Source organism: Emericellopsis atlantica (genome assembly GCF_019669845.1).
Source record: "Emericellopsis atlantica unplaced genomic scaffold F5Z01scaffold_46, whole genome shotgun sequence".
NCBI lineage: Eukaryota > Fungi > Ascomycota > Sordariomycetes > Hypocreales > Bionectriaceae > Emericellopsis > Emericellopsis atlantica.
The window spans coordinates 66,475-90,415 of record NW_025764748.1 but is presented as its reverse complement, the minus strand read 5'-3'; the positions used below and the strand labels follow the sequence as shown (position 1 = coordinate 90,415).

Sequence of the window (23,941 nt, the reverse complement as noted above, 5' to 3'; positions counted from 1 at the left end):
GAGCATGAGATGAAACTGCACAGGACTCGATGCCTCTGATTCGCGTTGCATCCAGCTGTCCGAGTGATTGAGAACAAAGCGTCTCTCACCAAAAGACGGCCGGATCTGGAAGAACATAGCTCCGCCGCCGGTCGATCGCAAACGTGCTAGGCAGCTAAGGTGGGCTAGTACACATGTGACGTCATTGAGCTTCCACGCCGAGATAGTAGCGCCTCTGCTCTCCCCAGCCGGATTCACGCTAGTCAAAGAACCAAGGCTCGAAGCAAGGGCCCATTCGCCGCACACATTCGAGGTCTCGCTGCTGCCAGGCTGTCTGTGGATATTCATTAATCAAATCCGCGTTAGTGTAGCAACTGGGCAGTGTACGCAGATCCTCATCTTGCGGTAGCGTGGCCCGATCGCTCATATCCGACAGCCTAGAGTCTAGACTAGCAGCCAGGAACCTCGAGGTCTGGTTGTTTGCAACGAGGGGTCCCAAGCCACCATGCCGTAAGGAACCACGATACAGGATTACAGCTGCCAAGCGTCATAGCCTGCCCGTCTGTCGCTAGACCTTGAATACCGAAACTCAGCCTGCTGTCTTCACCTGATCGATTTCTCGCAACGAGCAATTGGACGCTCTGCTGCAGCGTCGGAGTCGAGATCGTCATTCCCAATCTCCACAACAAGCATGCGCATCGCTTGATCGTCCCAGGTCCCACCAGTTTTTAAGAATTCGATTCATCGAACCGCGACCTGTTCACTCCAGCATGATGAAGATATAGGCGGCCGTCGACGCAAATGATACGAGTTCGGACGTCTCGCCGCGTGGCGGGCCTGAAGCCGGGAGACTACGATCATGAAATCGTCATTGTCGACCGTGATGGCGGTCTCGACCGCCCCGATGAGGAACGCGATCAGGGCGCGTCAGCAGGAGCTGGCATGGAGCGTGTGTCAACCGAGCAGCGTCTGCTAGCTGCGATAGGCGAAGAAGGGAGCGCAGCTCCTTCGACACAACCGTCCCCACGACCGGAGGACCAAGAGTCGAGGCTCGAGCAGCGACCATCTCGAGGGCAAGACGACCAGCAAGACCTGCCTCACCTAGCTTTGCGGCCTTCGATTGAGGTCCAAGGTACGCACTGCCAAGACAATACAGTCTGCTGATTGCTCTGCTAACTGAAATAGAGCCAACTCCCCATGCACAATACGATGCGCCCAACATAGTGCCCAAGAAACCGCACGTGGAACGCGAGACTGTGATAGATATACTATACGAGAATCAAAGAGGCGGCTTTTTGTGTGGCCGACCTCTCTTCTCAGCTGCCGCGTTGGGTGGTTTAGATCCGACGCCATGGAGTAAGTGATCCGGACCAAAATCGCCGGGTGAAGCTGACCTCGCGAAGCCAACGCCTACCACAAACCTTCACCTACGAATATACACACAGCTCAAGTCCCGGACCCGATGTGGGAATGGCTGTGGCCAGAATGGCACGTGAACCACCAGGAGGGGATGGACGACGAAGGATGGGAGTACTCCTTCGCATTTCCCAAGACCTTCTCATGGCATGGTCCTCGATGGTACAACTCGTTCGTCCGGAGGCGCGCCTGGACGAGGAAGAGGGGCAAGAAGAAGAAGGAAGACATATCCGTGGATCCACACATGTTGAACGGCGACTACTTTACCGTACGACCAGCCTCGGAGCGCCTCAGCCGGCGATCTCAGCCCAGCCTAGCAAGCAGTCGAGTGAGCCGAGCTACCAGCCACTCCACGCTTGGTCACGGATCGAATGCCGAGATGCAGCAAATCCAGCCAGATATCGAGGACCTGGAGACCCTCCTACAGAGGCTGCGTTTCGCGCGAATAGACAGAGAAAAGCTCGAAGCCGTGGAGAACTACCTGGAGAACACGCTAGACCTGGCCAACCTACACCAAGAGATGCACGAGGTCATGTCTCTCTTCATATTCCAGGCGTCTAGACGCTTGCTTCTCAGTCATCTGATGAGCGTGTACGACAACACTATTGCGCGACTCGAGAAAGAAGACACCCAGCACGACCGCGAGCGTAGAGATGCGCTCAAGCAGGCAATGGAGCATGCAGACGAAGAAGTCAGGAAGCTGGCCTACTGGAGCGACGTGAAGCAGATGGCCGAGAGTGGTGAATCCAGGGGAGCAGTCGCCAGCCACAAAGGCTGGCAGGAGGAGTGGCAGGGTATAGATCAGAGCGGACCTGCTGAGCCCAACGGGGGGAAGCTGCCGGGATGACGATGAAGAGCCTGACGCTCATGTTTTCTTTTTACTGATGTTATCTATGTAAGCCGGTATGCTATTAGGCGGTTTGTCCTTGGGTCTCTGGAACGTTGGACTCGTTGGTGCTGGGGCATTATTACTTGGCGTCCGCTCATGGCTTTTCCTGGGCTCAGGACTAGGGTGTTTGTTACATTAACGCATACGTGGTAACGACATGGAGCCTAGAAATTACTTTAGATCATGTTTCTTTGACGCATGTAGTCCCTCGTGAAATATGTTAGAGCGAGTCGTTGGCAATGACTCGGAGTTGGAGTACGTGGACCCACTCGCTTCCCAACTTGAACTTGAATCCCGACCGCCAGGGTCTGTAATTATTTATGCGCCTGGGTTGTAATTTTGCGTCTGCTACGCTCAGCAGCCAGCAACTCAAGCGACAACCGAACGATCGACCGTTTCGATGACCTGCGATCTTCGTAGGCAATGCTATCCAGAATATGGCCGGCAAGACCTGCCTGCATGCGGTTGGGAACGCAATGTAGGCGACGGGCGGCCGAGAGCTTCGCATATTCTCGATCTATCAACCCAGCACACCAGGCCCCGTACAGCGCAACCCCCTCCTCCAGACTGTCCGCTGCGATAGAGCAGCTCGTCGAGAAAGGGCAAGATCTAGAAGACACTGCCATAGAACCGGCCGCCATCGAATCGCACTCTACCGAGTCGAGGAAGCGAACAAACCGCGACGGGAGCTTCAACCATGTGTTCACAAAGTCGCGGTTCTGGAACATCCCAGACGAAGATGTGGCCGCCGAGATTGCGCGCTCCCCGTTTGTGCCCACGGCACGGCAATATATAAGACCACTGGCCATGAAGATGCAGGCAGCAGCACTGGCCAAGGACGCCAGGGCGCAGATCGGTCTGCACGCTCTCTGGGCCTCTCATTTTGAGCAGCCCGAGAAGCACCACATGGTCGATGGCTTCACCTGGAGAAACATCATGCTCCTTGTCCAGAACATCTCGCCGGGCAAGCGCCGAGGCCGGAAGATGGCCGCCATGCGGATCGTGCTGCCCTCGGAATGGGGAGTCGACATGGACACGCGCAAAATCTTCCGCGTCAACCTCGCCGCCACGGTCGAGGAGAAACTGACAGTATATCGCGACCACGCCCGTCGCCAGAAGCGAACGAGCAAGGCCGACACATCGTCGTTCGTGGTCAGGGGGGAGAGGTTATCACTATCTGCCCTGGCGCGTCGTCTCCTGCAGAAGAGCAAGCAGATCCAGATCTATGAACTGGGCGACATTGAAACCACAGACTATGCGGTGAAGCAGCTGTGGCCGCAGATTGAGGATATGGACGAGGCGGCCGGCTCCTCGGCGACAGAGAAAAAGGACAAGGACAAGGACGCAGAAGACAGTGATTTCTGGGTCCACCGTGAAGCACACAAGCCGTACAACCTCACGACGCGACTGGAGGATATCCCCGTGCCCTTGGAATGGACGCAGAATAGCTTCGACGAATATGTCGAGGCCGTCGTCTGCGGTCAGCTGGCACCCGAGATGGCCCAGCAACTCTACGGCGCCGATAGCGAAGGCCTCTGCCGCCACGAACGAGTCGATTTCTCCTCCATCCGCTCTCGGCTCCTCATGAGAGCGTTCCTGGACCCAAGGGCAAAGCCATTCATTACGACGCCGACTTTCAAGATGGCGCTCAACCTCATCAGCAAGGCTGGGGGCAACCGTGCTCTGGCCAAGGAGCTCTTTGACAAGGTGGAGGCCATCGGCCTGCCGATGGACACGGAAGTCTACAACATCATGCTGGAGAGCTACGTCCTCAGTCGTGACGTCCGCTTCTTCTACAGCTTCCTGCGCAAGATGCAGCAGCGCTACGTTCGGGCCAACGCCCGTACATGGGTCCTCCTGCTGAGGCTCGTGAAGAAGGACGACGCTCGCAGAGAGATTGTCACTGTCATGCACAAGCTCGGTCTCTTCCAGGACGTCAACCTGCGTCGTGAGACGGCGGCCATCATGGGGCCCATGCACCTCCACGAAGCATTCCAGAGGGAGAACTATCCTGCCGATTTCATGAGGGAGATGACTGAAAAGTACGGCAAGCGTTGGAACAGCACAGACGCCGTCCACGCGCTACTTGAAGAGCATTTCAGGCTCACCGCCCACTCGAAGCTTCTACAACTCCAATATACCAGTTTCATCGGCAACGTCGCATTGGGCAGAGAGGGGTTTGAGACGATGATTGAAAACGCCTTACTTGTGAGGAGTTGGCCGCTCACAATCGACGCGCTGACCCGCATGGCCGAGGTTGGACATGAGCCCTCCTCAAAGATGTACCACAAGCTTCTGCAACTCTGCGAAATGACAGCATGCCCCTCCGCGGCGGGCATGGTGTTCTACCACATGGTTCTCACAGGCCACACTCGATCAAGAGCGCTAGCCGCCATAATGCATATGCTGCAGGGAGGTTCGCCGAGCACGCCCTACTGGAAGTATGCCGACATCCCTCTCATGGACAAGTCTGCGAGCCAACAGCTCAAGCGAAACCCCGCCAGGAATGTCAAGGAAGCCTTAACCAGACTCATCGGGATCCTGACCAAACGCTGCGATGGCTTCGACCCCAGTGCCCAGCTCGTCACGGACGTCAGGTGCGGGCTGTCCCGGGATCGTGACTTGCGGCGGCAACAGGAGCAGCAGCAGTCGACCGTGGCACCCCCATTGAAGATTAGGGTCAAAAATTTGGCTACCGGTAAATTCGACTACTTGGCTCTCACTCATGGGTTTGAAGATGCCCACCTCGCGCAGGGGCAGATTAAACCCAAACTGTCAGCGCCGGCGGACGGGAGTCACATCCCTACATTGACCACAGGCTTGATTGGAAGACCTGGAAACTCCAACAAGCAAGGCGGGCAGCACGATACCGGGATCAGCAAACAGCCAGAGACCATCGCCCCAGCACCTGATGCCGAGAACAAGGAGTGAATGAAGCTGTTGCCTCTCATTGTCAAGGCCTCCGATTGGGGTTGCGGAACACGTTGTTGTGGGCAGCTTAAGCCGATCGCCACGAATGTATATACTGTACCATAGTCGAGTGTACTATACGCGATGTCAGTGGGAAAGATGCCACAGAAGGCTTGGCATGCTTGGAACTCATGCTGTAAGCTTCATGCATGGGGGGAGCTCTTCGATCTCAAGGAGCATGATTTGTGGGCGAAGAAACCGGGGGAATCTCTTATAATCCAGTAATACCAAAGCCTTTCAGACCCCAACCCAACCCCAAGAACAACATGCGCGTGTGTATGTTTCGTTGTAAGCGTGTATGTGTGTGTGTGCGTGCGTGCGTGCGGATGAAACAATGACATGAGTGTGTGTAATTGACATGTGAGGGGCAATCACAATGACAACGACAACAAGAAGCACCACCACCACCCATCACCCCCTTTCCCCAAAGTCTGCTGTCTATACACCCAAGCCACCGGCTCCTTTGAGCGCTTTCATGCAGACTCCCTCCCCCTGCCGTCCGCCAGTGCGGACATTGCAGTGTATACAGTTGCTGGCTTGTCCAGACCTCCTCCTTTGCTCTTTTTCAAGACGTGCCCTCCACCTACGATGTGACAACCACCTAGTCCTTCTTACTCTCGTCTGTGGTTGTGGCGTCGGTCTTCTTCTCGTCTGCGGCGGTGCTGTCCGCTGATGACTCGGTCTTGGTGACGTCGGTGGACTCGGTGTCCTTGGCGGTGACGGCGGTCGTCTCGCTGGTGTTGCTGGAGGAGGAGCTCTTGGCGACTTGGCTGGCGAGGTCCTTGTCCTCGTCGGCGTTATCGAACATTTCTGTATCATCTGAATCGGTAAGAACCTCAGTCCCGTCTCCGAGGAAGATGATGCGACCCTTGTACCCACCGACACCAAAGCTCTTGCCCTTGTTATCCGCATCCACCTCGTAACCACTGTCGCTGTCTTCGTAGTTGTGGTGAACACCAGGACCACGGAACTCCGCTGCGAGAGACATTGTTAGCCAGGAAAACTTCAACAGCAGAGGATTGGCGCATGCTCGTACCGTATTCGGGGGGTGCGCAGGGTCCATCGCCGTTGGCGACTCTCTTGGCGATCTCGTCGTACCACTCTTCCCTTGTCTTGCCGTTCAAGAAGCCGATAATGATCATGGTCATGTTGTCACACCCGACGCCGCCAGTCTCAGAGTTGGAGGCGAGACAGTTGTCCATCATGTTCTCGCAGATCTTCTCGAGATCCTGCTTGGCGGCGATGCCTCTCCTGACAAATTCGACGACAGCCTGGGAAGACTGGCAGTCCCAAATACCTACACATTCTGTGTCAGATCACTGTCAGCGAGGGTGCCCAGGCGCTATACGTACCGTCGCACGCGAGGACCAAGAACTCATCCTCGTCAGTCAGCTCGTGTGACTCGATATCGGGGTATGCGGTAACGATCTGGTTCTCAGGAGAAAGCTCGGCGCTCTTCTTGAACTCAAAATCGCCAATGGCACGCGACAGGGCGAGGTTGCCATTGACACGACCAAAGTCGACGAAGCCACCAGCGGCGGTGATACGGTTCTTCTCAGCTGAGGCGGTGTTAGTCAAAGCGTTGACGGGACCGTGCAGTGGCAGACGAACTCTCCAGTTGAGGCTTGTGGTCTTGCGACAGGGGCTTGGCGCGGCCCTTGATGCCCAGGACACCTCGAGAGTCACCAGCGTTGGCAACGTAGACCTTCTTGCCAGCCACCAAGGCCACGCAGGCGGTGCAGCCAGAAACCTCTTCTTCGTATTTGGGGTCTGCATCACCTCAGAGTCAGCTCCATTGTTGTAGACATGGCCTGCAGGCGCCGTGTGGTGTCATACCGTTGAGGATGGCCCGGTCGGTTGCCAAGAAACCGTCCTTGAGACCTTGAGCATAGTCGCCCTTCTTGAACGTGTCCTGCTTCGATATGATTTTGTGCATGCTCTCGCCTGTAAACAAGGCCACTTTGTCGCCGCCGTGCCCGTCGAACACGCCAAAGAAGGAGAGTCGGTCGTTGTTGTTGGCCTTTTGGTCGCCCTGGAGGACGACAGGCCCGAGGTCGAGCTCTGCGGTGTGAGCATCCTCCATGCTGATGCGCCAGCCTTGCATGGCTGACACGCCCCAGATGAGCTTGTCATTCTCGCCCTTTTCCGAAGTCTGGTTGAGCCGAAAGAGTCATGTCAGCTTGGATTCACAACAACATGGAGGGGTCGCCATGACGTGCATTCAGTGGGGTCACGATGCATGGGATATGAAAACACGGGAGCTGGATCTTCGCGACGAGCAAAGTGTCGCGCGTCGCCTGGCAAGAGGTCAAGACTTGTCAAGCCCACGCGACAACATCGCGACGCCCCAATGTCTCGTGCATGGCACGACTGGCAACATGGTTGGATCAGGGAGGAGGGGCTCGAGAGTCCACCCCTCAGGCCAGCGCGGGCACATACGCATCAAATGCGCGGAGAACGAGCATGGAAATGCGTTTGATCGGTTTGTAGGAGAAGGGGAGCAGCGGCGCTCGGTCTGACAGGGAGCGCCCATCTAACGCACCTTTTCGACGACGGGCTCCGACAGGGTCTGACCCATAGCGGCGAGTTGTGTGGCAGCGTGAGCTGCTGGGGAATCGGACGGTTGCGAAGCTTGATAGTATCGGCAAGAACGAGTCGACGACGGCGGAATACGTTTGGGAGGGAACGGTTGCGAGGAAGAAGGTGAGTGAGTGGTTAAGGGTAGATGGACCGAAGAAAACGTCGTTGAGCACCGTTCAGATGTTTGGTGGGGACCGACGTGAGAGGCAGACAAGCAGGCAGGCAGAGCAATAAGTCAGTCAGGTCAGTCGGAGAATGGGTGGCTGTCTGGTACGTACTGCACTAGTCCAGTGCTGTGCTTAGTGCCGCTGGCAGCTGGCTGATTTTGCTGGGGGATATGGGCTGGACTGGAACCTGACGGTGTTCACCTCGTCATCCCCCGGGGGTCCAGTCAGCACCTCCCAGTCATGAACGTCTAGGCGGCTAGGCCTGCAGGTAGGTACCGGCGTTGCAGAGGCACAAGTGGTGCGTAAGGAAGTACCCGACCGCTTGCTTCTAGTTAAATCCGCTAAATTTGGGGCAATGAGAGCACTATACCTCTTAAGCTTCAAATATCAAACATCGCGCACCTCCGACATCACTAACAAGGGGGGTATTTTTAAAGAGACTCGCCATGGCAGACTCTTCATCACTTAGTTAGAAACTTCACGCACGATCCGCATGGTCCGTTAATGATCATAGCGACGACTCGAATTCTGAGGCATGATTGCTAAGTTAGTACCGACGTACGTACGGAGCGTTAGCACTGAGCAGGGAAAAGTCGATGAGAAGCGGGGTAGCGTGCCGATTGCGCTTTCTCATCCTAGTAGCTGTCCTGCGATCCTCCAGGGTACCAGGTGAGGCAAAAGCCCTCTTCCTCACCACAAGCATTAGGATGCTCGGGCTGTGTGTATCTCGTCATATCACGAGTCGAGCTCGAGAGACACAAAACGCCTTTTTTTGATCACTTGTTGATCTGTGGCCCAATCTAACACTGAGCAATCTGATCTCTTTCGGTTCATGGATGGAGGGGGAGGGGTAATAGGCGCGAGCCAGCCACAACAGAGGGGACCAGGCAGGGTCCAGTCGCGTGCATGCAGTTTTTTTCTCTCCTCGCGCCCAGCTCAATCCAGTGGCAGATCGTGCGCGGCAACCCCGAGGGCTTTGCCTTGATTACCCTTTTTTTGTGTTGGCCCTTATTAATACGGACCCCTCATGTTATCTAACTTACCTTCGCATGTGGTGGTGAAAGCAGCGGTATTATTAGCTAGGGGCCAACCCCATTATTCGATCAAAGCCACTGGACTCCAGTCGACGTTAACTAATATCAACATTTTGTGATCGAATACTGGGGCTGACAATCCGTACTGACCCTGCTTTACCACGGGCGAAGAGAGATGGGATCGACACTGCGGGCTCGAGGTCCAGAACCTGCAGGCATCCCAGACTGTTCTGCTATGAATAGATGCAAATGTATTCCTCTATCTGAACGCCGAGCAAACAACCAAAAAAATGACCCGTACCCAATGCTCCCAAATGCTGCTGGTATCATAATACATTACATAGTAAACTCCCGATATCACATCAAATGAATGCCTTGTAACTCCCCGCGGTGGTCCCTGAGCCTTCACGCGTCCAGTTGCTCGACACACCCGTGCTCTCCTCGGTGAGCCGAGAAATACGGCTTCCCGATACTTGAACATTGCCAGCCGGGCTTTCGTCCGTAGACACCACCTTACGCAGAGAGCTTTGCGCTTTAGGCGCTGTCTGCGCCAAGCGACTCGACGTGATCTCGTCCCTGACACCGGATGGGTAGAATGGTGAGCCCTCGACGTACTCCCTGTAGGTAGACAGATTGGGCACGCTGCCCCCATTGTTATTGTTACGTCCCAATACTCTCCAATTCTCACCGGAGCCAAACGAGGCTTCTGACACCATAGACTCTCGCTCCGACCCAAACCCGCGGATGCCGGAGAGTCTTGCGGGCGGCGGAGGCAGCGAAGGCACAGAGTCGTCTTCTCGAATCGTGCTCCAGTCCTTGTCGGAGCTGCTAGACTTCTGCCCGATGCTAGCAGCCGTCGCAGGGCCCGTCTTGGGTGAAGTAGGACGCGAATGAGGCAGGGCTGCCGAGCTCGTTGTGATCGTCGAGTACATTGCTGTTGATCGCGCGGGAGGCGCATACATCTGTTGTAGGCTCGGCAAGTCGTCGAGAGAGGGTATTGTGAGGTCTAGCCCACTCCTGAAGCCCTCGCTCGTCTGGGCTAGGAGAGGTGGTGTGGGCAGCAATTGATGCGTCGAGTAGGGGATGGTGGCCACGGACCCCCGGCTGTTATTTCCATTAACTGTCCGCCCAACAGTACTCCAAGAACCCCTGCCGTCCTCGGTCCCAGAACTTCCAAGACTCCTCCCTGGGCCGGCGTTGAGCATGTACACCTGGCTCATATCTCCCGAGGATAAGCTACCGAGAGTGGCAGACGAGTGCGAGAAACGGTGGGAGTCTGGTTGCCCATAGCCTCCTTTCGGCCCACGGGACATTTGAGTCTCGTCACCGACGGGTTGGTCCATCTTGTCAGTGTGTAGATTCGAGCCGTTGACACGCAAACTGCCGATAACGGGGTGGGAAATCTTTGAACGGAATGTCTTGGAGAGGTATGTTCTGCGGGCGCGTCGACGCTTGAGACAGCATATGAGGAGCATGAGGAGCAGCGCAATGGCAAGGATTGGGATGATGGTGGCGAGGAGAATCTTGCCAGTACCAAGACCTCCTTCGTCCGCAGTTTTGTCCTTCTGGCCGTTCCCCTTCTCATCTCCATTGCCCTTCTCATTGTGATCACCGCCATCATCGTCGGTGTTTGTTCCTGTCTGTGATGGTCGTGCTGTCCCCGTTGTGGGCGTTGTCGTGCTTCTGCCATCAGGCGCGAGGAAAGTCAAAGCGAGGGTCTCCGTCTCTGTAACTCCCGACTTTTTGGATCGGGCTTGCACCATAATTTCGAGCTTGCCCGACGAGGACTTTGGCACTTTGCCCTTGATCTCTTGGCCGTCCAGCTTTAGCCAAGCCTGTTGCGGCTTTGTGCTGATCTCAATCTCAGTATCTTTGGGGTCCTTTAGGTAGGGTGACAGGTCCAGATTGAACTCTTCGCCAGGGGTCGCTTCGATTTCGTGGAATGTGGTCTCGAAGAGCCCGGACGCAACATTAACCGTGCCCCAAACATCCAGAGTGTCGGAAAACGAATCGGAGAATTTGAGAGTGAAGTTGGTGGAATGGTCTTCCTTTCCGGGCTTCCCTTTGAGAACCCACGACTTTTGATCAAATGACAACCATTGGGGTAGGTTCATGACGGCAACGTCCAAGTCGCCAGGCGCGACAGGCTTGCCGTCGAGTTTCACACTATTCGCGAGACCATCGTACTCGAATGAATCGCCACGACTGGCATTGAGCTCGAGCACTGGTTCGGCGACTGTGAGCTTGTGACTGCTAACAACGATGGAGAATTCGATGGAGGTCGACGAGAATCCTTCAATGTCCGACGCGACGAGCCGAATGTCGAACTGCTGCGGCGGTTGATATAGCGCGTCCACCCCTGGAGTCTGGCCGGTGAAGGTGAGCGAGGGCGCGTCGAATGCGATCCAAGCCGGCAAGGGGCTACTGTTGCCGGAAGTAGCATAGTAATTGATCATGTCCGGCTCATGCTTAAACGTCTGCTGGTCGAAAGTATACTTGAAATCGGTCGACGGATATGTCAGAAGCGAGGAAGGGGCCGAGTAGGCGCCAAACTTCTGGATTTGCTCAGAGATGGGGATCCTGATGCTGGGCCCCTCGTCTCGCGATGTCACAATTTCGGCATCCATCGTAGCGGAACCTGTATCATCCGTCGCGATGATCTGGAAAGGCTGGCCTACCACTTCTCCCGGTGGTACACTTCCATCTTCGGCGATCCCGTACAGTCTTTGACTCTGGCCCTCGAACGACATCCAGCTCGGATGCTGGCCCAATGTATATGTGATGTTGAAGTCGGAGCGGAACGTATGCGGTGAGAGAGTATATGTCCACAGACTGCCTATCCGTGCGACGGGAGGAAGTTGCGCGTTGAATGGGAAAGCAATGGTGGGAGTGCCATCAACGACATGCGCGTATAAGCTGACGAGTGCGCTCAGGCACAGGAGAGGTCGTGTCATGATGCCTTTGGCGCAACGTTGCGCAGGACCGAATAACTGATGCGCCTTCACAAAATAAAGCTGCAAAGAAGCAACCCGAGATCATCAAATGTGCATGCAAGAAGATAGTATGAGCAAGAGCATGCGGTCCTGGTAGAGTTTGACAGCATTGCGATGGCTGGAGGCGAGCTCAACCACCAAGGAGCGATGCCAATCCCTTCATTCCACAGGCAGGCCCGAGGTCAGTAGTGGGATAATCGTAAAGCGGTCTATCGAGGGGCCAATACTGGCCCCAAGACATTTCTCCATTACGACATGAGGCGCAATGTCTCGGGCCATGGACGCGATGAGACTTGTTCGGTAGCTAGGCGTGGCGTAACCAGAGATGTCGAGGGAGAAGCGAGGCTGGGCGTTTCGGGGCCACATTCCTACGGCATGCACGTCAAGGCTGTGACGGCTCCAGAGTGAGACATTGGATAGCGCGTCTGCGTGCAATGGCTTTCAATGATCAGAGAAGCGCGTGTTAGTCGCGTAAGGTACTCGACTGTGATAATGATGAATGGATCTACGATTAATAGCGACAATTCATGGCACTGACTAAGGCGGGTACCTGCCTCAGTCAAGTCCAGCGGCCGCGGCTACTATAAAGTGGAGTCCGCAGTGCCTGGACCCTGCGATGGGCGCGACTACACCACAATCGGCCTACCGATAGCGGGGAGTCCCTTATCGCAGTGGCTTCACATAGAGGGGCAGAGCCCCTGGGCCCTGGAAGATGTCTGGAAAAACAAATCGAGTGTTCTAGGCTCTGGGGGGGCGGCTACCTTGCGATAGGCACTACTTTTGACCGCAATTTGATTTAAAATGCCCTTCTTTGCAAAAGTCTTCATCATCCCGTAAAAAAAAGCCCAGCTGTACAAACCAGATGCCTTCCAGTGTCAGTCCCCCGTCTTCGCCTCCCCTCGATCCAGTGGCCGTCAGCGAGGACCTGACCCCTTTACCTGTCGCCAAGGTCAAAGGCGACACGGATATCACTTTCGACGGGCAGTTGAGGAGTCCTCTCAAATTGCACGAAGATGTCCGAACAGGCTGTGGTGGTCAGACTTGGCCTGCTGGAATGGTCCTGGGAAAGCACCTGCTGAGGTACCATCGCCAAGACCTTGAAGGTGCCAGAATGTAATTATTACTATATGCTTTCCGCAGAAGCAAGATCTATGGGAAGCTCCGCGCCGACACGTTAATTTTTCACAGACTAGAGTTGGGCGCTGGAGGCGGTTTAGTTGGCCTCGGTGTGGCTGCAGAATGCGGGGTCCACGACAAGCTGCTGATTTCCGACCAAATACCGATGCTCGGGTTGATAAAGCACAATATCCAGCTGAACGGCTTGAAGAGCAGAGCGGCGTCTCTAGAGCTGAACTGGTGAGTGCAAACAATCACCCAGGGAGCTTCCGTGGTCTGACGCTCGGATGAAAGGGGAGACCCTCTGCCGCAGGTGGTCCTCGACAAAAAACCGAATGTCATCATCGCCGCCGAGTGTGTGTACTTTGAGCCTGCGTTTCCACTCCTGCTGCAAACACTCAAGGACCTCTTGGAGCTCAATTCGGATGCTGTGGTGTACTTCTGCTTCAAGAAGCGCAGACGAGCCGACATGCAATTTGTCAAGGTGGCTAAGAAAGCATTCGCCGTTGATGAGCTATTTGACGAGGATCGCCCCGTTTTTTCGAGGCAATCGTTGTTTCTCTTTTCTTTCAGAAACAAGATTCACAGAGCAAACCCAAAAGCCGCTTCGAAAAAGGCTTGAGAAGCGACTTTGGATGGCTTGGCTGAACAGAAATCTGACATAAGCCACGTGAACATGGTTATCAAGCGATACCACTACGCTGGTTGTAGCACATGCTCATCTCTAGAGGAGAACGGCTTGCGGTCATTTTGGGCCCCAAGACACTTTCAACACTGCAGCACCTGAGGTTGCCATATACCTGAGCTCCCAAAACTCAGCGCCGCGTCCGCTCAACAGTCAAGCAAAAGAGACAAGTTGATATGCAAAGCTGGCGATTCGGGTTTACTCCCTTGGCCCAGACAAGGACAAACGCAATGCCTCTCAAATATGGCGAGTTGAGGCAGGAAGTTGTTCTCACCAGTGATCACCTGCCTGCGGCCCGGAAATACGGATATATCACATACGCCAGAGGGCGCGCTTCGGATGGGGAGTGAAAGGAGCTAGAACATTATACGTTTCATAAACACAGCCACATTTCCCGGTGATCCCAATCAGAGTGAGTGTTGGAGTACGTGCTGCGTAGCGCTTCTAGCCCTTCGTAGGGCTCAAGTACTCATCTGCTTCCCGGCACTACGTATGAACACCATCTCTCCAGCACTGCAAAGAAAACCCGACTTTTGCGACGCATTGCAATAATCAGAAAGAAAAAGGACGCAATGGTGATGGATAGACTTTGCAAGTCTGAACATGGAACCTGGCGGTCCTTCTTTCCCGGCTTCAACAAGCCGCACCGCCTCAGGCACGGTCGCATTCCTATTGGATGCGTACCTGACGACAGGGCTTCCTTGCATGGCCAACGCGGAACTTTTCTCACACGCAGCCAATCGCCGCCCTCCAGCACAGAGGTTGGAACAACTGGGCATCCACTGTCTCCTCCCCTGCACGGTCATTCCTGCCGATGGATGGATAGCCGGATCCCAGTCGATGGGATGGAGTCGGAGCTGAGAATTTTGTGCGCACTGCGCCTTGACGGGGAACGGGGATATCCATCGCTTTGTTCCCTCTTCTCAGCAGTTCGGATCAAACGTCTTCCCTCCTTCTCTCGTGCCAATCCATTCCCTACCGAGCAGGTCTCCCCTCCAAACACAATTGAACTTCATTCCTTTCTGCGCAAAAGCACACCGAGTGTGTAGATCATCGCCTTGTTATCCTTCCACACCAAAAGAAAAACGTCACCATGAAGACTACCGCTACCCTCCTCACCTCCGCTGTGCTGCTCGGCCTGGCTGCCGCCCAGCCTCGCGTCCACCAGCACCACGCTCATCTCCACCGCCGTGAAGACGAGCAGAAGCGCGATCTTGTCATCGAGACCGCCTGGGTCACCGAAGTCGAGTACGTGACCAAGATCGTCGACGAGAGCACCACCCGCTGGATCACGCCCACTCACGAGACCGTCCCTGAGCCAGAGCCGACGACCAGTGATCCTCCAGCAGTCTTTGCCGAGGAGCCCAAGCAAGAGACCACGGAGCAGCCCGAGCCCCAGACTACGGAGCAGCCTAAGGAGGAGCCCAAGCCCGCGCCTCAGTCCGAGCCTCAGCCCGAGCCTGAACCCCCGACCAGCTCTGAGCCCGAGACCACCACCCAGGTCTACGAGCCTCCTGCACCCACAACCACCACCCAGGAGGAGCCCAAGCCCAGTGCCAGCTCCCCTCCCTCCAACGGTGGCGGCAGCAGCGGTGGATTGGTCCACAATGGTGAAATCACCTATTACACGGTCGGGCTCGGTGCTTGCGGCGAGGACGACGCAGGCATGGACCAGGTGGAGAACATTGTCGCTCTGTCCCACGAGCTGATGGGCACCCAGTCCAACGGCAACCCCATGTGCGGCCAGACCATCACCATCACCGTCGGCGGCAAGAGCGCCTCGGCGACCGTCCGTGACAAGTGCATGGGCTGTGCTATGAACGACATTGACGTGTCCGAGAAGGTGTTCAAGGCCCTCTTTGGTGGCTCGCTCACCAGCGGCCGCCAACCCGTCGAGTGGTCCTTCGACAACTACAGCGCTTGAATTCGGATCCAACCGATTCGGCAGAGCGTCACTTGTTTCTGAGCGTGGGACAACATTAGGCAACCCCCCGGCGTGGGACAGGATATAGACTGGACTTGGGAAAGCGTATGGGCATCCTGTGCCCCCGACATACTTTCATTCAACACTTGTACATATTTCAAGACGGATCAGGCTACTACTTTTCAGCATATAGATAGGCCACAATGTCCAAATACATGTGAGACGCACCAAGAACACAATTTCACCGTCAGATACAAATTTCGCCATGACGCCACTCGTGAGGGTCTATCTGCCCAGTAGCTTCTCCGTAATAACGACGGGCACCAAGACAAGCGCCCATAATGCTATGCTATGCTATGCCCCATGTGATATGACCTAGAAGTCCCATGCCCGCTACTGCTCCTCGTATGCGTGTCCAACCAAAGAAAAGAAGAAGAAATGATAAATAAAGGAAACCTTGCCCAAATGTCCCTGTTTGACCGGTCTTGCTACAGCAAGCTGAGAAGTTCCTCGATATAGCGCCTTGTGTCAACGCCTATGCCTTGCGCCAGTCTTCCAGCGCCCTCGCCGCCCACGCTCTCCTTCCTGAACCCGATGTGGTCACTTGCCCGGCGGATGAGGATGATCTCCTTGCCAATAGTGGCTTCGCGGTCGTCATTCTGGCGGGACAACTGACTTTCGGCGTCTGACGTGCCTTCGTGGATTGTCTGGAGGTCGGTGGCATCGCCCGCCTTCGCCTCGTCGTAGATGCGTGTCCACACGATCCACCAACCCCTGGATGTCTTCTGTGTACGCTCGAGCTCACATGCCTGGTGGCGCGTTGCAGCCTGAATATTAAGCAGATGCAAGTGCGTGCTCAGTGCGTCAGCCCGCGACCACTGATCGGGAGGATCGTTTGTTTCCGGGATGTTGGGAATAGTGGACCGCACTGTCATGGACTGGGGATCCCAGATCAAGTCATGGATTTCCGATGCTTGACGGCCGGAATCCGGGCGGCTGGGCCTGTACTCGGTAGACGCGAGGAGCTGCTTCTTCAGGGGGGCGAGCTGATGGTGCAGCGATCGGTACAACGTGTCCATGGCCAGCGAGTCGGTACGCAAGCGGAAGAAGAAAGCAAAGACAAAGGGCCTGTTGACATATAAAACAACCCGCAGCTTTGCGGCCTTGTTCAGGTCGTGTGAATTGTACCCAGGAACCATGTTGCCCACCACTTGCGACTGTGTGTGGACGCTGGCGGGATGCTGAAAGTTTTTGATAATGGTCGCTTCTGGCTGTTCTGTTGTCTCTGATTCGAGTTCGACGTTGATGGTCCGTAGCACGGTGCGTGAATTGTGGTTCTCCCCCCCATCCTCGGAGGAGTGACTGCCGTGATCGCTATTGCCTTCTTCAATGTCACCTTTAAGGCCAATGAGGAAATGTCCAGCTGCTTCGCTGGAAGACGACCGACGCCCCAAGCTCGGCCGTTCCGGCTTCAAAGACTGATGATGTTCTGTTGCTGCAGGCTGCGCAGTGTCCTTGGCCTCGGTGTCGCTGCTAGGTCCACTAGCACCCGGCAACGACCAATAGGTACCGTAGCCCATCTTCATGTAGCTGTACATCTTGTCCAGCTTGCTTTGTTCAGATTCGTCCTCATTTGCTGGTTGAGAATCAGCATCGCCTTGCGTCTTCACCGGCGCGGGCTGTGACGGCTCCTCATCGTGCGAAGGTGTGGCGGCCTGAGCCTGAGCCTGAGCCTTGGGCTTGCTGGGCTTCGCTCGCCGTACAGACGTCGGGCTCTCTATGAGGCCGTACGCGTGCTCTCCCCACGTGTAAAGATCTTCCATCCAGTGCGTGACATCCCTCACAGATTTGCGTGACAATGCTCCTGTCCCAAGAAAGATAGCGCCATCTTCGTGCCCAGGCTCGTGTCCCGCACCTAGCCAATGCGAATGTGTCTCGTCGATCGACGTTGCAACCTCCGCGTCGGGATCACACTCGCCGAATCGGGACACGACGAGATCAACAAGCCCTTCTATTCTCCCGACCAGGCCCTCTAACACTTCGCGCTCGCTGCTTCCGCGGTCCTCCTCACCGACGCCGACGCCAAGTTCACCGCAAGGCGCAACATTGATACCGCCATAGCTGTTGCGTGCCGGGTTGCCATGCAGCATCACGTTCCACGTGGACAGGTATAGGTCCCAGTAACGGCTCAGTACGGTCACAAACTTGGATCGTCTACTCCGAACGAACAGGGCGCTGAGCGAGGAATCGTGGTGCATGAGAAAGATGTTGTGCGCGCGCAGAAGATCGGCCAGCATCAAGCTGGCGGGCTTGAGCTCGCGACTCGAGTATTCGAACTTTTCTTCCTGGCCATCGCCCGTTTTCGTTGGTAGTCGAGGGGGGAGTGGAATTTTGGTCAGATCGATGGACTGTCTCGCCGCGTTAGCGACCTCTCGCAACAAAAGTTTGTGACCATGCTTACCGCCAAAATCCACCAGCCCGGTTCCAGCTCGTGCAACAACACGCGCGACTTGTCCATGTCGACCGTGTCGACCGCTGCGCCATCTGCGAAGCCTCTGCTGAAGCTCGCCATACCTTGCGCCAGGCCAATCTGCCTGAGGCGCTCATTCCTCTCCTCTGGACTCAGACCCTCGGTCGGCTTTCCCCCGCGGGTGCGCCGCCGCTGTCGCTTGCGGTCTGTTTGGGTGTTGACGCTGGCATAGTATACGATTTGGTCGTCGAGGGTATCGTCCGAGACGCTCAGGGAGGGGTTGAAGATGGCGAGAAAGCCCAGTTGCGCGGGCTCGACGCTGCCTGCTGCTGGCGGAGCGGCGGTCATGGTCGAGTGAGCACCGCTCTAGAGCAGCAGGCGTGGCCGTACCCTTGAGACGATATCGTCAATGATTGGAGATGGTGGGCAGTCTTTCGGTTATCACGCTACTCGACTCCCGAGACAAAACGCCTGTGGGTCAATGGGGTCGGATCTATTGATGTCGGCGACAAGAGGACGAAAAGGAGCAGCCAGAAGTCGATTGTGGAGGCAAAATCAAATGTCTTTAGCAGGTACGTAGAGACAAAAGAAACCAAGACTGGGAGCTTTGAGGTAATACAGTCGGCCAGCTCTGCAGCGGCGAATCGTCCAACAGCCAAAGTCGCGGGCCAAATAGTCCGTCCTCAGTCAAGGTTAGCGACATGGAGCCAAGACACGTTAACAAGGCCCCACTCACATACAGTGCTTCACAGCGGAGAGATTTTGTGGGTGTACTAATGCCGCTCGATCTCACCAAACAACCATTGTCTATCTACCTATGCAGGTACTCTTGATGGACGTTGCAAGACCAGACCTACGCGCCCGGCTCAGCTTGTCCATTTTCCACGTCGGCAAGATTTTGCAGCTTGAGGGGTAGCACAATCCTGGCACGCAATGTTAGCACGCATGTTTCGCGTCGTCACCATTGCTTCAATATTAGAACGCCAGGAAAGAAAATGATACATAGAGAATGGTGTTGGAGCACCCTGATGTTGCGTCATGTGTGGGAGGTCTCTCCAGAGATTCGCGCTTTGGTGTACAAATCAGGTTGGGCTGAGAGAGACGATCACTTTACCTATCGCCTCCAGTCTTCTGACATCGCGATTGTCATGCCAAGATGGATGTGTCCACGAAAGGATCACGATCGATCTTCCTCGTAACATACAGTACGAGCCAGGATTTGATTTTCGTTGCCATATTCCCGCGAGATTCACCAAAGATGCACTACGTGTACCCGGTCTAGATCGCCAACGTGTCCGTCAAAGTGCGCTGGCATTGTATCGCTGGATCTAGCCTCGATCTTATCCGACTCCAACAGGGCTCCCGATAACCCAACGGCAAGCCCGCAGAGCAAATGAAACGTCTCCTGCCCGGCCTCGCCGCTGCGACAGGGACCCCATTTTGGTCTAGATGCGAATTCATCAGTGCCATTATGCAATTTGGAAAATGCCATGCGACTCAGGTTGTGGTCAGAGGTACCCCGCGCGGGCCTCACCGCTAACCATGCCCGATGGGACATATGCCAACTTGTCAAATGGACCCTGCGCAAGCAAAGGCTGGGACATTTTTCGATTTGTTAGGTGCCTTAGATACTGCAGTAGTAGTAGCATTGTCTTACAAACCTAGGAATTCCGGTCTCGCACTGGCGCTGCCATCCACGCAGCAGCATTCAAAATAATGGCTGGTTAACGACAAGAGCACAGCGAATTGTAATTACTAGCCGCGGTCGTTCTTTGAGCCATCATTGAGCTTGGATCATTCACGAAATCATGTGGGTTTTGTCGATCCGATGGGAAGGAGCTCGATAGCTTCATTGCTTCAAAAGCCTTCCTTCCGAATTGTTTCGTTCAATGAGTGTTGTCCGTTTATTCTGGCAAGGCACCACCGCGGGTCTGCAAACGCGTGGCATCTCTCTAATATTAATAGCAGGCAATTGTATTCTGCACAGCCGCCGACCAAGTACCGTACCTGGTAATAACTATTAGCTGTGAATGTGATAGCACTGCCCGTGCCGACCTATCACGACTGGACCCCACCCCAGGTTACGCCTTGCGCCCCGCTAACGGATTGAAGCAACCAGCCATCATCAGGGTCTCACTGGAAGCTCACGGCAGCAGAGGCCAGACTCTTCGTTCTCACGAACCGAAGAACCAGGCATCTGCAACGACGCTGTGAGCCGACTGTGATCACTTTATCAGACCTGTTTCTCTCGACACCAACCAGTTGAGGCCTCCCCAGTTCGTGATACCTACACCTACGTCATCCTCACACCCGCTTTCCAGGCTGAGCCTCGCCGATCCCTGCATCTTCCTTGCTGACGGCTCCAGTCGATACTTGTATAAGGTCCAGTATTTGGCCTATACAATTTCATCCATCCGCAAATCGCATCTCCGCCCAAGGAAAACAAACCACGATTCCAGCAATGGAGAGCAATTTCTCCATGATTCGTCGGCGCACGTCCGACTTGCTCCAGGATGCCAAAGGCAACATGCCCTCCAAGCTTCCGCAGCTGCCACAAATACCTCAGATGCCCCAGATCTCGTCGCTAAGCTTGAGGGGCAAGGAGCCAGGCATGAAGGGTACTTGGGAGCGCATTCCTCTGCCACCCATAGATCGGTCGTCCCACTCGATCAATGTCATCTCAGGTGCCGCGTACATCTTTGGCGGTGAGATCAACCCGCGCGAGCCCGTCGACAATGCGATGCAGGTCGTGAAGCTGCCATATAGCATGGCTGGCGCGGACCACTACGCTGTCGCCGCAAAGGCAGCAGCGCCCGATGAAGCTACGCAGTCGCCTGCCACGGAACTGCAGCCGGAGCCAGAGCCAGAACCTGACTTCCAGACACCTGCTGAAGAGCCCACGCAAGGAGACTTGGACACTGTGGATCTCAAGGAGGAGGCCTCGCCCACGGAAAAGAGCAAGGGAAAGCAGCCGGCTACGTACGCCTCGCAGGCGGGCAATGTTCCAGAGGCCCGGGTAGGACATGCCGCAGCATCCATTGGCAGCCGCATCTTCTTGTTTGGAGGACGTGGCGGCCCTGAGATGAAGCCGTTGGAGGAAGCGGGACGTGTCTGGGTGTTTGATACGAGAACCAATACGTGGACCTACCTCGATCCCGTCCCGGCCGTCAAGGGGGGCACAATTGTGCCGCATCCTGCGGCGCGCAGCTACCATTGCGCCACCGCGACAGATAAACCTCGAGAGTTCGCCAAGCCAGCCCCGAAGCCGCCGCAGAACTGGCGACAGAGACTCGTCGGCGATACGTCCAAGACGGGCATCCCGCAAGACCCCATCGTGGGCAACGTGGCGGAGAATGCGACCGACCTCGAGTCTGACGGCTACGGGACCTTTATCGTCCATGGCGGATGTCTTGCGAATGGCGAGCGTACCAACGACATGTGGGCATTCGACGTCCGCACCAGGATGTGGACAGAGCTACCCGCAGCACCGGGTCCCGCTCGCGGCGGCACGGCCATCTGTATCAGCAAGAGTCGATTGTTCCGGTTCGGCGGCTTCGACGGCCAGAACGAGATTGGTGGACAGCTTGACTTCATCCACCTCGAAGTTGAGGCGTTTGACGACAAGGCCAACAAAGGCGAAGTGGCCGTCCACGCACGAGGCACCTGGCAGTCCATCATCCAGAACAACCTGGACGCTTCATCTGAAGATATTCCCATCGAGCCCGCGCACCAATGGCCGGCGGCTCGCAGTGTCATGTCCTTCCACGCATTGACAATTGGTGGCGGCCGCGAGTATCTCGTGCTAGCCTTTGGTGAGGGCTCGCCCAGCTCCGAGGGCCACGCCGGTGCTGGCAAGTTCCACAGTGACGTGTGGACATTCCAAGTGCCACCTCTAGGCATGACACCGGCCAGCTTCACCAGCGCCATGTTGCAGGCCGTCGGGCGGAAGACGGGCGAGGGCAAGTGGCTTCGGGTAACGACATCACCATTTGACGAGGACAGCTTTGACGAGCCCGAGCCGCGGGGGTGGCATGCGAGTGCTGTCATGACTGACTTGGAAGAGAGTGCTATCGTTGTCTGGGGCGGGTTGAGCGAGGAAAACAAGCGGCTAGGTGACGGCTGGATTCTGCGTCTTGGTTGAACCGGAACTGTTTTTGGGTCGGTCGGGTCTGAAGATTTGAGCTGATATGATCCGTCGCATGTCATGATCAAATCTACAAATGGGAGATATTGTATGTCTATAACCGTAGTAGCATTCATACTTTATGTACAGTTCCGCCCAGATCCTTGAGCGATATCCGCTACAGACACAAAACACGAATCGCAAATAGGTGATAGTATAACATCTACAAGTCCGACCTTGTCTTCTCCACGCCCCACGGCTCATCCAGCAGATTGGTCTGCCCCTTGCTGTTCTCGCAGGTGTCCCGCCCCGTCTGGGGTCCGGGCTTGGGCATCTTGGCGTCCGCGTCGGCCTGGCTCGTGGCCGCCGCGCTCTCCTTCAGCGCGCTGAGGAGCGAGACGGTGGTCTCGGGGGTCAGGTCCTCGTAGTACTCATCGTTGATCTGGACCATGGGGGCGTTGACGCAGGCACCGAGACACTCGACCTCGACGAGCGTGAAGAGGCCGTCGGGGGTGGTCTGGCCCTGCTTGATGCCGAGGTGCTCCTTGATGGTCTTGACGATGATGTCGGAGCCGCAGCCGCCCAGTTGGCAGGGGGTCTACTTGAGTCAGCATGACGCCTTTCTTTGCAGTTGCATCTGTTCCCTCAAGAAAACAACGTACCGTCGTGCAGACCTGGACGTGGAACTTGCCCACGGGGTCGCGGTTGTACATGGTGTAGAAGGAGGCCACCTCGTAGACGCGCATGGGAGGCATCTCGAGTAACCTGGCGACCTCGTTCATGACGCTGATCGAGGTGAAGCCGTGCTGGCGCTGGCCGAGGTCGAGGATGGGCATGACGGCGGCCTTTTTGTACTGAGGGGGGTAGCGCTTGAGGATCTCGGTGATGATCTTCTCGTTTTGGGGGGTGAACTTGAAGGGGATGTCGGGGTTGTTCTCGGGCGTGTTACGGTGCTGCAAAGGGACATTGTCAGTCAATCTGCCGGGCGCCAAGCGCACGAAGAGAGAATCTCTCAGCGCGGCATCGGGGGCGTACTGACCACCATGAGGGTGTCGCTCGGTCGGCGAGCCGTGACTGAGAAGGCCCGTGTCTGGGCGAAGCCAGCGCGCGACGCCGACCGCATGGCGGAGCGGAATAGGTAGGGTGTCATCTTGGACGCCATTGTGGTGAGGGATTGTCGTCGCGATTGGGGCGGGGCGCACGCAGGGTCGTGGTGGAGGTTGGATTCAATGGTCGTGAAGCTCGTGCAGTCGCCTCTCAAAATGTCGTCGACGTCGTCGTTGCCGGTGCTTTGCGAGCTGCTTGCAAAATGGACGACGGTGATTGGTCAGTGGGGTGAAGTTCGGATAACTGCCTCCCTCTCCACATCGAGGTTACTGTCACTTCGACCAGGTAGGTAAACAGCACATGTGCACTTGCGATTTCAGCTGCAACAACATCAAAATCTCCTTCCTCAAGTTACATTTTCACAGCAGTGTATGCTTGGACGTGTGGCGCCCGAGGATGCGGTCAAGATGGCAGTGTGCGCTTACATGCCCGCGCTGTTGTCGAAAGTCACAGCCGCCGAGGCCAGTGTGACTACTTAGGTACAGCCA

The 23,941-nt window shown here is 55.9% G+C and overlaps 8 protein-coding genes across 8 annotated transcripts; 4 read left to right on the top strand and 4 right to left on the bottom strand.

The window, feature by feature from the left end:
• Nucleotides 1-780: 780 nt before the first annotated feature.
• F5Z01DRAFT_678268 (uncharacterized protein) lies at nt 781-5,215 on the top strand (the record flags this gene model as incomplete). The annotated part of the gene is made up of 4 exons (XM_046265430.1): nt 781-1,111; nt 1,165-1,335; nt 1,383-2,189; nt 2,868-5,215. 4 exons carry the CDS (start codon nt 781-783, stop codon nt 5,213-5,215), a joined length of 3,657 nt encoding a protein of 1,218 aa, XP_046113871.1.
• Nucleotides 5,216-5,458: 243 nt separating this feature from the next.
• On the bottom strand, nt 5,459-7,406 carry F5Z01DRAFT_667856 (phosphatase 2C-domain-containing protein). Its single transcript, XM_046264308.1, has 3 exons — nt 6,607-7,406; nt 6,291-6,551; nt 5,459-6,229 (listed from the first exon to the last, which is right to left on the bottom strand). The coding sequence occupies exons 1-3, from the start codon at nt 7,028-7,030 to the stop codon at nt 5,856-5,858; spliced, it is 1,059 nt and encodes a 352-aa protein (XP_046113870.1). The 5' UTR covers nt 7,031-7,406; the 3' UTR covers nt 5,459-5,855.
• A 1,991-nt stretch (nt 7,407-9,397) lies between these two features.
• On the bottom strand, nt 9,398-11,989 carry F5Z01DRAFT_630703 (uncharacterized protein; the record flags this gene model as incomplete). The annotated part of the gene is made up of 2 exons (XM_046261743.1): nt 9,398-10,575; nt 10,648-11,989. The coding sequence occupies 2 exons, from the start codon at nt 11,987-11,989 to the stop codon at nt 9,398-9,400; spliced, it is 2,520 nt and encodes an 839-aa protein (XP_046113869.1).
• A 769-nt stretch (nt 11,990-12,758) lies between these two features.
• On the top strand, nt 12,759-14,084 carry F5Z01DRAFT_435313 (putative methyltransferase-domain-containing protein). Its single transcript, XM_046259720.1, has 3 exons — nt 12,759-13,141; nt 13,217-13,384; nt 13,439-14,084. Exons 1-3 carry the CDS (start codon nt 12,891-12,893, stop codon nt 13,764-13,766), a joined length of 747 nt encoding a protein of 248 aa, XP_046113868.1. The 5' UTR covers nt 12,759-12,890; the 3' UTR covers nt 13,767-14,084.
• Nucleotides 14,085-14,778: 694 nt separating this feature from the next.
• Nucleotides 14,779-15,997, top strand: F5Z01DRAFT_435288 (allergen Asp F7). Its single transcript, XM_046259719.1, has one exon. The coding sequence runs from the start codon at nt 14,923-14,925 to the stop codon at nt 15,751-15,753; it is 831 nt and encodes a 276-aa protein (XP_046113867.1). The 5' UTR covers nt 14,779-14,922; the 3' UTR covers nt 15,754-15,997.
• Nucleotides 15,986-18,856, bottom strand: F5Z01DRAFT_667829 (uncharacterized protein). Its single transcript, XM_046264307.1, has 2 exons — nt 18,215-18,856; nt 15,986-18,161 (listed from the first exon to the last, which is right to left on the bottom strand). The coding sequence occupies exons 1-2, from the start codon at nt 18,569-18,571 to the stop codon at nt 16,242-16,244; spliced, it is 2,277 nt and encodes a 758-aa protein (XP_046113866.1). The 5' UTR covers nt 18,572-18,856; the 3' UTR covers nt 15,986-16,241.
• A 1,334-nt stretch (nt 18,857-20,190) lies between these two features.
• F5Z01DRAFT_667823 (uncharacterized protein) lies at nt 20,191-22,451 on the top strand. The gene is made up of 2 exons (XM_046264306.1): nt 20,191-20,484; nt 20,590-22,451. Exon 2 carries the CDS (start codon nt 20,685-20,687, stop codon nt 22,362-22,364), a length of 1,680 nt encoding a protein of 559 aa, XP_046113865.1. The 5' UTR covers nt 20,191-20,484; nt 20,590-20,684; the 3' UTR covers nt 22,365-22,451.
• On the bottom strand, nt 22,452-23,598 carry F5Z01DRAFT_667820 (NADH-ubiquinone oxidoreductase 24 kDa subunit precursor). Its single transcript, XM_046264305.1, has 3 exons — nt 23,386-23,598; nt 23,009-23,299; nt 22,452-22,944 (listed from the first exon to the last, which is right to left on the bottom strand). The coding sequence occupies exons 1-3, from the start codon at nt 23,506-23,508 to the stop codon at nt 22,570-22,572; spliced, it is 789 nt and encodes a 262-aa protein (XP_046113864.1). The 5' UTR covers nt 23,509-23,598; the 3' UTR covers nt 22,452-22,569.
• Between the last annotated feature and the right edge of the window lie 343 nt (nt 23,599-23,941).

Coding starts and splice junctions, on each gene's coding strand:
- F5Z01DRAFT_667856 (XM_046264308.1), bottom strand. CDS start 7,030: ATGCAGACCCCAAATACGAAGAAGAGGTTTCTGGCTGCACCGCCTGCG. Junction 6,552..6,606: donor CTTGGTCCTCGCGTGCGACG/GTACGTATAGCG, acceptor CAGAATGTGTAG/GTATTTGGGACTGCCAGTCT. Junction 6,230..6,290: donor CTGCGCACCCCCCGAATACG/GTACGAGCATGC, acceptor TGTCTCTCGCAG/CGGAGTTCCGTGGTCCTGGT.
- F5Z01DRAFT_435313 (XM_046259720.1), top strand. CDS start 12,891: ATGCCTTCCAGTGTCAGTCCCCCGTCTTCGCCTCCCCTCGATCCAGTG. Junction 13,142..13,216: donor GACCTTGAAGGTGCCAGAAT/GTAATTATTACT, acceptor AATTTTTCACAG/ACTAGAGTTGGGCGCTGGAG. Junction 13,385..13,438: donor GCGTCTCTAGAGCTGAACTG/GTGAGTGCAAAC, acceptor CTCGGATGAAAG/GGGAGACCCTCTGCCGCAGG.
- F5Z01DRAFT_435288 (XM_046259719.1), top strand. CDS start 14,923: ATGAAGACTACCGCTACCCTCCTCACCTCCGCTGTGCTGCTCGGCCTG.
- F5Z01DRAFT_667829 (XM_046264307.1), bottom strand. CDS start 18,571: ATGACCGCCGCTCCGCCAGCAGCAGGCAGCGTCGAGCCCGCGCAACTG. Junction 18,162..18,214: donor CGGGCTGGTGGATTTTGGCG/GTAAGCATGGTC, acceptor GCGGCGAGACAG/TCCATCGATCTGACCAAAAT.
- F5Z01DRAFT_667823 (XM_046264306.1), top strand. CDS start 20,685: ATGGAGAGCAATTTCTCCATGATTCGTCGGCGCACGTCCGACTTGCTC.
- F5Z01DRAFT_667820 (XM_046264305.1), bottom strand. CDS start 23,508: ATGGCGTCCAAGATGACACCCTACCTATTCCGCTCCGCCATGCGGTCG. Junction 23,300..23,385: donor CGAGCGACACCCTCATGGTG/GTCAGTACGCCC, acceptor GTCCCTTTGCAG/CACCGTAACACGCCCGAGAA. Junction 22,945..23,008: donor ACGTCCAGGTCTGCACGACG/GTACGTTGTTTT, acceptor TGACTCAAGTAG/ACCCCCTGCCAACTGGGCGG.